At 49.7% G+C, this 12,891-nt stretch overlaps 1 protein-coding gene across 5 annotated transcripts in view; it reads right to left on the minus strand.

The window, feature by feature from the left end:
• Positions 1-12,891, minus strand: part of LOC149982189 (zinc finger CCCH domain-containing protein 13-like) — a 17,921-nt gene continuing 5,030 nt past the window's right edge. For 4 of the 5 annotated variants that reach the window (XM_090239509.1, XM_090239507.1, XM_090239508.1 and 1 more), the window contains exons 11-20: positions 11,338-11,850; positions 9,654-9,965; positions 8,742-9,276; positions 8,312-8,538; positions 6,535-7,920; positions 5,147-6,415; positions 4,837-4,983; positions 3,719-3,919; positions 968-1,131; positions 1-764 (exon numbers count right to left, since the gene is read on the minus strand). In XM_090239509.1, the coding sequence (XP_090095635.1) occupies positions 534-764; positions 968-1,131; positions 3,719-3,919; positions 4,837-4,983; positions 5,147-6,415; positions 6,535-7,920; positions 8,312-8,538; positions 8,742-9,276; positions 9,654-9,965; positions 11,338-11,850 (4,985 nt within the window). In that variant the 3' untranslated portion in view covers positions 1-533. The remainder of the gene's footprint in view (positions 765-967; positions 1,132-3,718; positions 3,920-4,836; positions 4,984-5,146; positions 6,416-6,534; positions 7,921-8,311; positions 8,539-8,741; positions 9,277-9,653; positions 9,966-11,337; positions 11,851-12,891) is intronic. The other variant, XM_090239510.1, reaches the window with a different exon arrangement.

Genomic DNA, 12,891 nt, shown 5'->3' on the forward strand with positions numbered 1-12,891 from the left:
TTACAAATGAACAACTAACCACTTTAATGGAGTCTTAAAAACCAATGCACAACAAAAGAAACAAAAAACATAAAGCAACGCCATTACGAAAGGGAGACTTATCACCCTCCGACAACAAATATCCAATCGCACAAAAACAACAACTGTGTTATTCGGGAAAATGCATGTCTTTCCTGTAGCATTGTCATTTCTAGTTCAAGGTACAGTACATTGTACAAGGCCTCTATCAATCCCTCCATAGGCTAGTATCTCCAATAGTCTCTATGGTAGAAGCAGTACAGTACTTGCGGATCAGATCAGTCTTCCATAATGACAGCACTGCTGACTGACAAAGAGTTTCAGCGTTTTGTTAGATTTTTCCTTGTGATTAAAAAAGCTATAGCAGTGGGGCGGGTTTTAGCGTTAGGGGGCGGGGTTTAGAGTTAGGGGGCAGGGACTCAGAGCAGGCTTAGTAGTCAGAGCTGATTCAATTTCTGATCACAGGTCAGTTTCATCATGCAGCGTTTGTTTTTACCCATAAGCCCCGCACGCTCTCAGGAGACACACATCTCGGGGGGCTGTGGTGTACTGGGCTTGGCTACCGGTGAAGCTGCCGGTACCAGCCCCGGTGGCCCCTTGTCGGCCTTCTCTGGGCCTGCTGGGGGCCCCAACGGGGGCTGGTTGCTTCTGGCGGCGGCTACAGTCTTCTTGAAGAGACGCATGCTGAGTTGGAAGAGCTCACTGTCCACCACAGGAACACTGGGGTACATCTGCTTGGTCAGGCCCTGGAGAGAGAAAGAGTTAGCTTACTATACAGCGATAGGCAGTGTGTGTCAAAATATTGCTCCATCTATTATAATATACTATCTACATATTTCCAGTCCATTCCTCCATATATACTACAGTAGAGGGCCATCTTAGTCAATTGGTATATGGTCTAGAATAGTCTATGGTTCTGGGTACAAGTACATTTTCATGGAGCACTCACCTTTTCGTTCTTGAGGAGCTGCCGTCTGATGGCCATGTCCCTGCGGGCACAGAGGGCCTTACAGCAGGGGCCCAGGTTCCTCAGCAGACCTGCCCTCTCTATCTTCCTGTTCAGAGCTGCCTTGTTCAGAGCACCCAGGTCGTGCTCAAACAGCTTGTCAGCATCTGGAGGAATGGACGGAGAGCTGGGTTAGACTCACTGCATGTTTCCAGTGATGAATGGAAGCAACATACAAACGATGCTTCTATTGCCGCTGCTTAGTGCTTTATCATATTCTAGCACCACACTGACTGCTTAGAGGGCTTTATGATATGCTAGCACCACACTGACTGCTTAGTGCTTTATGATATGCTAGCACCACACTGACTGATTAGTGTTTTATGATATGCTAGCACCACACTGACTGCTTGGGGGGCTTTATGATATGCTAGCACCACGCTGACTGCTTAGTGCTTTATCATATGCTAGCACCACACTGACTGCTAAGTGCTTTATGATATGTTAGCACCACACTGACTGCTTAGTGCTTTATCATATGCTAGCACCACACTGACTGCTTAGTGCTTTATGATATGCTAGCACCACACTGACTGCTTGGGGGGCTTTATGATATGCTAGCACCACACTGACTGCTTGGGGGGCTTTATGATATGCTAGCACCACACTGACTGCTTAGTGCTTTATCATATGCTAGCACCACACTGACTGCTTAGTGTTTTATGATATGCTAGCACCACACTGACTGCTTAGTGTTTTATGATATGCTAGCACCACACTGACTGCTTGGGGGGCTTTATGATATGCTAGCACCACACTGACTGCTTAGTGTTGTATGATATGCTAGCACCACACTGACTGCTTAGTGCTTTATCATATGCTAGCACCACACTGACTGCTTAGTGCTTTATGATATGCTAGCGCCACACTGACTGCTTGGGGGGCTTTATGATATGCTAGCACCACACTGACTGCTTGGGGGGCTTTATCATATGCTAGCACCACACTGACTGCTTAGTGCTTTATCATATGCTAGCACCACACTGACTGCTTGGAGGGCTTTATGATATGCTAGCACCACACTGACTGCTTAGTGTTTTATGATATGCTAGCACCACACTGACTGCTTAGTGCTTTATGATATGCTAGCACCACACTGACTGATTAGTGTTTTATGATATGCTAGCACCACACTGACTGCTTAGTGCTTTATGATATGCTAGCACCACACTGACTGCTTAGTGCTTTATGATATGCTAGCACCACACTGACTGCTTAGTGCTTTATCATATGCTAGCACCACACTGACTGCTTAGTGCTTTATGATATGCTAGCACCACACTGACTGCTTAGTGCTTTATGATATGCTAGCACCACACTGACTGCTTAGTGCTTTATGATATGCTAGCACCACACTGACTGCTTGGAGGGCTTTATGATATGTTAGCACCACACTGACTGCTTAGTGCTTTATGATATGCTAGCACCACACTGACTGCTTGGGGGGCTTTATGATATGCTAGCACCACACTGAATGCTTGGGGGGCTTTATGATATGCTAGCACCACACTGACTGCTTAGTGCTTTATGATATGCTACCACCACACTGACTGCTTGGAGGGCTTTATGATATGCTAGCACCACACTGACTGAGCCACGCTCTAAGTATGCATACTTCCATTAACAGTCTGTGTCTTGTAAAGTAGACAGAGCTGGTAGGGATAATGTCTGTCACATTATACATGGTTCTAAAATCCAGTAGGAGAAAGATGGAGTATGTAATAGTACTAATATAATCCAGTAGGAGTACAGTATGTAATAGTACTAATATAATCCAGTAGGAGAAAGAGAGTAGAGTATGTAATAGTACTAATATAATCCAGTAGGAGAAAGATGGAGTAGAGTATGTAATAGTACTAATATAATCCAGTAGGAAAAAGACGGAGTAGAGTATGTAATAGTACTAATATAATCCAGTAGGAGAAAGATGGAGTAGAGTATGTAATAGTACTAATATAATCCAGTAGGAGAAAGATGGAGTAGAGTATGTAATAGTACTAATGTAATCCAGTAGGAGAAAGATGGAGTAGAGTATGTAATAGTACTAATATAATCCAGTAGGAGAAAGATGGAGTAGAGTATGTAATAGTACTAATATAATCCAGTAGGAGTACAGTATGTAATAGTACTAATATAATCCAGTAGGATAAACATGGAGTAAAGTATGTAATAGTACTAATATAATCCAGTAGGAGAGAGTACAGTATGTAATAGTACTAATATAATCCAGTAGGAGAAAGATGGAGTAGAGTATGTAATAGTACTAATATAATCCAGTAGGAGAAAGATGGAGTAGAGTATGTAATAGTACTAATATAATCCAGTAGGAGAAAGAGAGTACAGTATGTAATAGTACTAATATAATCCAGTAGGAGAAAGATGGAGTAGAGTATGTAATAGTACTAATATAATCCAGTAGGAGAAAGACGGAGTAGAGTATGTAATAGTACTAATATAATCCAGTAGGAGTACAGTATGTAATAGTACTAATATAATCCAGTAGGAGAAAGACGGAGTAGAGTATGTAATAGTACTAATATAATCCAGTAGGAGAAGGATGCAGTAGAGTATGTAATAGTACTAATATAATCCAGTAGGAGAAAGACGGAGTAGAGTATGTAATAGTACTAATATTATCCAGTAGGAGAAAGATGGAGTACAGTATGTAATAGTACTAATATCTCCTCCAATCACCTTTAGGGTCGTCCAGCTCCTTTTTGCAGACCTCCCTGACTCTCTCCAGGAGCTCGGGCCCAGCCAGCCGCTTGGAGACGCCCGCCCTGAGGAGCACTGCCCCTGGGGTGAACCGGAGCAGAGCTGCCCCTGCCGCCCGGGGCTCCTGCTTCTGCTTGGGCATCAGGCTGGACCAGTCCACATCAATCACATCCAGGGGACCTGTAGGAACACAGCACATATGAAGGACTTAGACCACAATAACCAAACAAGTTAGTTCACAATAATAAAAAAAACACAACAGTTTGTCTTTTACCAGTGTCCAACTGCAGACTAGACAGGGTTGCCAGGTGTGTGATATTGGGCTAGTTTTGAGCTGGTTTGGGGGAGCCATTGGACCAGAATTTCTCATGACCTGGCAACCCCGCTGGCAAACAATAAGGACTGTGTAGCCCTGTTCTCAGCCAGAAGGACTGTGTAGCCCTGTTCTCAGCCAGAAGGACTGTGTAGCCCTGTTCTCAGCCAGAAGGACTGTGTAGCCCTGTTCTCAGCCAGAAGGACTGTGTAGCCCTGTTCTCAGCCAGAAGGACTGTGTAGCCCTGTTCTCAGCCAGAAGGACTGTGTAGCCCTGTTCTCAGCCAGAAGGACTGTGTAGTCCTGTTCTCAGCCAGAAGGACTGTGTAGCCCTGTTCTCAGCCAGAAGGACTGTGTAACCCTGTTCTCAGCCAGAAGGACTGTGTAACCCTGTTCTCAGCCAGAAGGACTGTGTAACCCTGTTCTCAGCCAGAAGGACTGTGTAACCCTGTTCTCAGCCAGAAGGACTGTGTAGCCCTGTTCTCAGCCAGAAGGACTGTGTAACCCTGTTCTCAGCCAGAAGGACTGTGTAGTCCTGTTCTCAGCCAGAAGGACTGTGTAACCCTGTTCTCAGCCAGAAGGACTGTGTAGCCCTGTTCTCAGCCAGAAGGACTGTGTAGTCCTGTTCTCAGCCAGAAGGACTGTGTAGTCCTGTTCTCAGCCAGAAGGACTGTGTAACCCTGTTCTCAGCCAGAAGGACTGTGTAGCCCTGTTCTCAGCCAGAAGGACTGTGTAGTCCTGTTCTCAGCCAGAAGGACTGTGTAGTCCTGTTCTCAGTATTGTACCTGGCGTCTTCTCTTCTTCCTGCCCATCCTCTCTCTTCTGGGCGCTGTCCGCCAAGATCTCATCCAACTCGTCATCACTGATTGGCTCATACTCCTCCCCGCCAGACACCACCGACACAGCGTCATCCGCCTTCGCGTCATCTTCGTCTGAGGACAAACAAATAAACTCACTCAATAACCTGCTACCATATCAACACAAACATAGACAAACAGATCTGGGACAAGGCTGTTGTTGCCAGCTCCCATGGTCACTGTCACACCAACTGTTCTGGGATCAGGCTAGTAGTTTGTGATTGTAGATGATCCTTACCGTCAATGCTGTCCTGTTTCTCTGCTTCCTGTATCTGTCCTCCCACAGGGTGATGGCTGTTGCCTGCTTTGTCCTGGTCCATGCCGCCGTGTCCCAAGGCTTCATGGGGGAGCAGGAGAGAGAACTCAGCCCTGTCCGGCCCCCTGATATCTGGTCTCATGTGATCTGGCCTTATGTCCGGTCTGATATCTGGCCCCCCTCTCATATCCCCTCGAATGTCTCCCCTAATATCAGGTCTCATATCACCTCGAATGTCTCCCCTAATATCAGGTCTCATGTCCCCTCGAATGTCTCCCCTAATATCAGGTCTCATGTCCCCTCGAATGTCTCCCCTCATATCCCCTCGAATGTCTCCCCTAATATCAGGTCTCATGTCTCCCCTCATATCAGGTCTCATGTCCCCTCGAATGTCTCCCCTCATATCGGGTCTCATATCCCCTCGAATATCTCCCCTAATATCGGGTCTCATGTCTCCCCTCATATCAGGTCTCATATCCCCTCGAATGTCTCCCCTAATATCAGGTCTCATGTCTCCCCTCATATCAGGTCTCATGTCCCCTCGAATGTCTCCCCTCATATCAGGTCTCATATCTCCTCGAATGTCTCCTCTCATGTCTCCTCTCATATCTCCTCTCATATCCCCTCGAATGTCTCCCCTCATATCAGGTCTCATATCTCCTCGCATGTCCCCTCTTAAATCGGGTCTGTCTCCCCTCATATCTGGTCTGTCTCCCCTCATATCTGGTCTGTCTCCCCTCATGTCCATCCTGTTCTTGGGGTCCCCATGTGGCGGCAGGTCCATCAGCAGCATCCTCTCCCGCTCCCGGTCGTTGCCATGGTCACCACCGCGGCCAATGCCCCTGTTGCCACCACGCTCCCTTTCCCGCTCTCGTTCGTGCTGCTGCAGGAGACCCTCGGGCAGAAGCCGCTCTCTCTCACCCCGCATGTCACGGAGATCACGCTCTCTCATTTGCTCTCTGTTGCCTCCACGCATGAGGAGGGGTTCACGGCCCCTCCCACCCCACTCCCGTGGCCCCTCGGGCTCCCAGTCTCTCTGCTGCCCCTGCTGCTGGAGAGGAGGTAGTGGCCCCGGAGGCCCCTGTTGCTGTCGGAGGTCCTTGCGCTCACGCTCCCTCTCAAACTGTTCCCGCTCCCTCTCTCTCTCCCTCTCACGCTCTCTGCCGTCGTAGGACCCGGCCCGCGACTGCACCTGCCGCTCTGACTCAGGAGAGCTACGTCTGGAGCTGTGGCTGCGAGAGTCCTGCCGGTCTGGGAAGGAAAACCAACAGAAATTTAATATAAGAGATAATAATATCAATCAAATCAAACTAGTAAAGGAGCTCACTGTTTTCTCAACAAAACCTGTTAATAGTATGTGTCTGGCGTACCTGAGGAGGTGCTGCGACTGGGCTCTCCTCTCCTCAGCTGGTCGATGCGTGACTTCCGCTCCTCTCCCCTCACCACTGGAGGCTCTGTGAGCACTGGCCCCCTCTCTCTCTCACCACGCTCCCTCTCTCTTTCCCTGTCTCGCTCCCTTTCTCGCTCCCTTTCTCGTTCCCTTTCTCGTTCCCGGTCTCGGGAGTTGGCCCCCTGGAGCTGGTGTCCTCTCCTGGGTCGGCCTGGTCCTTGGCCCTGCTGAGGGTCCTCTCTGTGGGCTGACTCGTTGGAGGGAGAACGGAGACGTCTGGATGAGGCCCTGCTCTGGTTGCTTCCCATACTGCTGCTCCTCTTCTGCTCCGGAGGAGGCTTCCTCAGCAGGGGCTGGGACATGAGGGGCTGGGGAGGCAGGGTCTGGAGTAACATGGGAGGGTCCTGGGACAGCAGAGGGGCGATGGGCAGGGGAACAGGCCTCTCCAACCTCTCCTTGCCCCCCCTCGGACCTCCTCTCCTGGGAAGAGCTTCGGTCGGAGTCCTCTCAGTGGGGACTGTGGGGGGTGCCTTAATGGGTGCCGATCCACCACCGCGCTCCAGCACATCCTCGTCAGACCAGTCGCTGAAGTTGGCGTCCATTTTGACGGGCTGTGGCAAGGGCTCTGCAACTGAATGTGGCATGGCCCTCTGGGATAGCAGAGCCTCCTTTGGCGCGGGCGGGGGCGTCCGGGGACCCCTCTTGTTCCTCTTGCCCGGGGGAAGATGGGAGGAGCCTGGTTCCTCCTCTGACGCGTCCGACTCAGCGCCACGGGATCGTTTCCTCTTCTTGTCCAGCGCCTTCTTCTTAGGCGCTTTGCGGGGGGAGAGGAGAGGGGGTGGGGGGGCGTCCGAGAGGGCCATGGAGGAGGGGGGCTCTGGGTTGGTGAACCTCTCTGGAGCTCCTGAAACACCTCCTGCCACAGCCTCCTCCTTCCTCCCCTTCTTCAGGCCTTTCTTCTGGGACTTAGTCTTCTTCTTGCCCTCCTCATGACCTGACGGGACTGGAGTATCTCTGTCCTCAGTGACCAGGGCCACGGGAGGCGGGGGAGGGGTGGGCTCCCGACCGTCCCTCTCTTTACCCCTCCTAGAGTCCGAGCCGGAGGCCGAGACAGGTGTACTGCTATCTGAGGGGTGCTCCCCCCGTCTCTCTCCTCCTCTGCCTGCTCCTCCTCTGTCTCCGCGGGCGTCGGCCTCCTCGTTCCGGCGGCTCCTCCCCTCCCTCTTGTCCCCGCCTCCACGGCGCTCCTCGTCCTTCCAGCGGCTGGGCTTGGCGTCCTCCGCTACAGAGGTGCTGGGGGGGGAACGCAGGAGGGGGTCCTGGGGCGGGAGTACCACCTGACTCAACAGCCGGTGTTTCTCAACACCTGAACACACACCAAGAAGCCGAGGGATTCTGTTAGCACCAAGGTTTATCAACATCATGGAAATGTCAACAAAGGTCAAAGAAACAAAACACCTTGTTATCTTAAAGGGTGCCTTGGCTCGGTCTCAAAGATCTCTGATCGCCTTCTAATAACAACCAAACCCCAGCTGTTACTTCTATGTCAGCACGTTGAGTTCCAGTCTGTCTGTATGAAATGTGCTCAAACATTAAAAGGTGTTATCACCATTACTGAGTGTGCCCTGGGCTCACGTGGAGGGATATTGAAGTGATCAGGCCAAGGCACCCTTTGGGGAGGTGTTAATCCATACGGGACTAGTTTCCTCCAGACAGAACCAGTGCTGTTTGTTTTTCCCATTAAAGAGTGTCCCTACTGTCAAGCACTGGAGGAGGAGGACACACTGGTACTGTGACGGGGAGGATGGTGATTGGGCCAGAGCCAGAGGTGGGGCGGACCTTGGGCTGACCTCCACCAATCAAACGCTCACTTTTCTCCTCAGGGCTGTTGTATTCCTCGCCGTCTCCTGGGGTGGCGTCCCTTGCTCGCTTGGGAGAGGGGCGAGTCGGGCTGGGTGTGGTCTCTACCCTGTGCCTCTTCCGGCTGCAGATGACACACACAGAGAAGAGGGGTTAGAGGTCAGCTGGGTTGTGTTAAGTTGGAAAGAAACAGACGGAAACAAACCACAACTAAGGTAAAACAATGGAGTGATTCTAGTTAAGTGTCATGGGTTAGTGGTTACCAGGGTTGGGTCTGGAGTTGAAATGGAACTGGCCCCAACCCTGGTGGTTACTACTGATACTTGCCTGGTCTTGCGGTCTTCATGCGAGTCTCGGACAGAGCGGTCGTCCCTTGGTTCATCCCTAGTCCGTTCCCGTCGCTCATCCCTTCCTTTCTCACGCTCCTCCCATTCCCGCTGCCTCTCCCTCTCTCTTTGCTCTCGCTCCCTCTCCCGCTCTCGTTCCCTCTCCCGCTCTCTCTCCTTCCTCTCCCTATCTCGCTCCTCCCTCTCCCGCTCCCTCTCTTCCCTCTCCCGTTCCCTCTCTCGCTCCTTTTCCCTCTCTTTCTCCTTTTCCCTCTCCCTTTCTTTTTCCCTCTCTCGCTCCCTCTCTCGCTCCCTCTCCCGAACCCTCTCCCGCTCTGCCTCCCTCTCCTTCTCCTTCTCTCTTTCTCTCTCCTTCTCTCTTTCCCGTTCCCTCTCTCGCTCCCTCTCTCGGGCCCTGTCCTCTCGCCTGTCCCCTCCTTTTTCCTCTCCTCTGCGTTCATCCCTCCCTCTGGTCTCCTCCCTGTCCGGCTCTTCTCCTCTGGCTGGGTGCCGACCAGGAGAGGAAGCTCTTTGCTCTGTTAGAAACAGAGGAAACAGCCAGTCAGTCACAACATCCAACACCAAGGGTTCATTCTGAATGAATGTTTCAGAAAGCATTAGAGGAGAGGGCCTGAGGGACCTGGATCTTCTTCTCCCGTACGAGGAAGAGACAGGATGCTTTACGAAGGCTTTGTGTTACATATAACTGTGTTTCTTGTTGTCCTTGCCTCTTGTAGCATCAGCTGTGTCCTTTGTCAGTTGCCCTGTCTAGCTGTGTCCTTTCTGTCTATGTCTCGTTTCTGTTTTAAATCACTCACTACAGAACATTGAGATTGTTTTTCAATGATAAGCGTATTAAAAATGGTATTTTATTTAACGTGTATTATAGATTAAATGTATTTTTTCTCCTCACCTCTCTCCCTGTTCTCTCTGCGGTCACCACGGTCGGTGTGACCACCTCTACGGTCGTAGGATGAGTCTCTCCCAGTCGCCTGCTCCCCTCCTCTCCTGTCTCCGTCATAACGGTCACGCTCCGCTCCTCCTCTGTCGACACCTCCTCTTTCGGCGCCTCCTCCTCTCTCTGCGCCTCCTCTCTCCGCCCCGCGGTCGGTGCTCCTCTCCGCACTCTTCTCACGGAAGCCTCCGCCGCTACGTGACTCCCAGCCGTCATGACCACCGCTCTCCTGCTGGGAGCCTCGGGCGTTCCGGGTGGAGCCTGAGGAAACTGAGGCAGGAAGGACAGAGTTAAGAGTGTGCTGAAACAGACACAGAGGGGATTGGATTATCTGGCCTGGGATGCCCCGGTGGGAGGAGTTCGCACCAGGTGAACAGTGACTGTATTCGTTTTGGAAGCGGGCGGCCTCCCAGGCACGAGCCAGGTGCCCCCCTCTGGGCTGACGGCGAAACAGGTACAAAACAAAAGTGACGTAGGTTATGAACGTGGAGTAATGAGTAGGAACCAGAGGCTTTTCTCACGTGAAAAAGTGACGTAGGTTATGAACGTGGAGTAATGAGTAGGAACCAGAGGCTTTTCTCACGTGAAAAAGTGACGTAGGTTATGAACGTGGAGTAATGAGTAGGAACCAGAGGCTTTTCTCACGTGAAAAAGTGACGTAGGTTATGAACGTGGAGTAATGAGTAGGAACCAGAGGCTTTTCTCACGTGAAAAAGTGACGTAGGTTATGAACGTGGAGTAATGAGTAGGAACCAGAGGCTTTTCTCACGTGAAAAAGTGACGTAGGTTATGAACGTGGAGTAATGAGTAGGAACCAGAGGCTTTTCTCACGTGAAAAAGTGACGTAGGTTACGAACGTGGAGTAATGAGTAGGAACCAGAGGCTTTTCTCACGTGAAAAAGTGACGTAGGTTATGAACGTGGAGTAATGAGTAGGAACCAGAGGCTTTTCTCACGTGAAAAAGTGACGTAGGTTATGAACGTGGAGTAATGAGTAGGAACCAGAGGCTTTTCTCACGTGAAAAAGTGACGTAGGTTATGAACGTGGAGTAATGAGTAGGAACCAGAGGCTTTTCTCACGTGAAAAAGTGACGTAGGTTATGAACGTGGAGTAATGAGTAGGAACCAGAGGCTTTTCTCACGTGAAAAAGTGACGTAGGTTATGAACGTGGAGTAATGAGTAGGAACCAGAGGCTTTTCTCACGTGAAAAAGTGACGTAGGTTATGAACGTGGAGTAATGAGTAGGAACCAGAGGCTTTTCTCACGTGAAAAAGTGACGTAGGTTATGAACGTGGAGTAATGAGTAGGAACCAGAGGCTTTTCTCACGTGAAAAAGTGATTGCTTTTGATATAAACGCTTTATCTGCCTTCCCAATGAAAACTCGTTTGATCAAAAAGAGATGTTTCTGGGTGACGCTCCATGCTGCTTTGTTGACAACATGGCCGAGCAGCACAGATTACTGTTCCATTTGAGAAGGGAGCTCCTCCCTCAGCCATAGACTGGTGCACCGCAGTTCATCTTGATCAAATTCCCTCACTTCCACAAACACAACAGCAACAAACACATTAACAACTGTTACTCCAACTGGCCATTAGTAGGATTTGCTGGTCATAAGATGTGTGATGTCATGTGTGACCTCACCTTTGTCAGATGCGTCAGCCTCGCGGCCCCTACCCCTGCCAGGTCTCTCAGCTCTACTCTCTGTCCTCGTCTCCCCCTTCCCTTCAGTCCTCCCTCCTTCCTCTCGCCCGTGGCCCCTCCCATAGCCCCTCCCCTCCTCCGGGACAGCCTCCTCCTTCCTGTCCGTCTTCTCCCTCTCTCCTCTCTCCCGCTCCCTCTCTTTCTCCTTTTCTCGCTCCCTCTCCCGTTCTCGGTCCCTGTACTCCAGAGGGTCTCGTCCGGAGCGTGTTGACGTGGTCTCTGTGGTTCTGGGTTCCCGGGTCGAGTCCTTGGTGTCCCGGTCTCTATCCCTGGTGGGGTCCCTGGAGGTACTGGTGGAGTCTCCTCGTCGGTCGCTGCGCCCGTCACCCCGGCGCTCTCGCCCCTCTTTTGTCTCCCGGTCCTCACGGGCGGCATCACGAGAAGAGCTCGTCTCTGCCGCCTCGTAGTCCCGGTCGTCACGGCTACCGTCTTTCTCTCGCTTCCCGCGGCTCTCTGCATGGACGAGACAAAAACACAGGTCTGTGTCATTACAGCGTCCAGTCAAACGACACAATGTAGACACTGTTTTCATGTAAACAAACAGCAACATATAGAAAACCAGTAGTTTATTTAAAGGGAGGTGACCACATATAGAAAACCAGTAGTTTATTTAAAGGTGGTGACCACATATAGAAAACCAGTAGTTTATTTAAAGGGAGGTGACCACATATAGAAAACCAGTAGTTTATTTAAAGGTGGTGACCACATATAGAAAACCAGTAGTTTATTTAAAGGGAGGTGACCACATATAGAAAACCAGTAGTTTATTTAAAGGGAGGTGACCACATATAGAAAACCAGTAGTTTATTTAAAGGTGGTGACCACATATAGAAAACCAGTAGTTTATTTAAAGGGAGGTGACCACATATAGAAAACCAGTAGTTTATTTAAAGGTGGTGACCACATATAGAAAACCAGTAATTTATTTAAAGGTGGTGACCACATATAGAAAACCAGTAGTTTATTTAAAGGGAGGTGACCGCATATAGAAAACCAGTAGTTTATTTAAAGGTGGTGACCACATTTAGAGAACCAGTAGTTTATTTAAAGGTGGTGACCACATATAGAAAACCAGTAGTTTATTTAAAGGTGGTGACCACATATAGAAAACCAGTAGTTTATTTAAAGGTGGTGACCACATATAGAAAACCAGTAGTTTATTTAAAGGGAGGTGACCACATATAGAAAACCAGTAGTTTATTTAAAGGTGGTGACCACATATAGAGAACCAGTAGTTTATTTAAAGGTGGTGACCACATATAGAAAACCAGTAGTTTATTTAAAGGTGGTGACCACATATAGAGAACCAGTAGTTTATTTAAAGGTGGTGACCACATATAGAAAACCAGTAGTTTATTTAAAGGGAGGTGACCACATATAGAAAACCAGTAGTTTATTTAAAGGGAGGTGACCACATATAGAAAACCAGTAGTTTATTTAAAGGTGGTGACCACATATAGAAAACCAGTAGTTTATTTAAAGGGAGGTGACCAC

The sequence above is a fragment of the Oncorhynchus mykiss genome, chromosome 7 (assembly GCF_057628025.1).
Source record: "Oncorhynchus mykiss isolate SJ-2025 chromosome 7, ASM5762802v1, whole genome shotgun sequence".
NCBI classification, from domain to species: domain Eukaryota; kingdom Metazoa; phylum Chordata; class Actinopteri; order Salmoniformes; family Salmonidae; genus Oncorhynchus; species Oncorhynchus mykiss.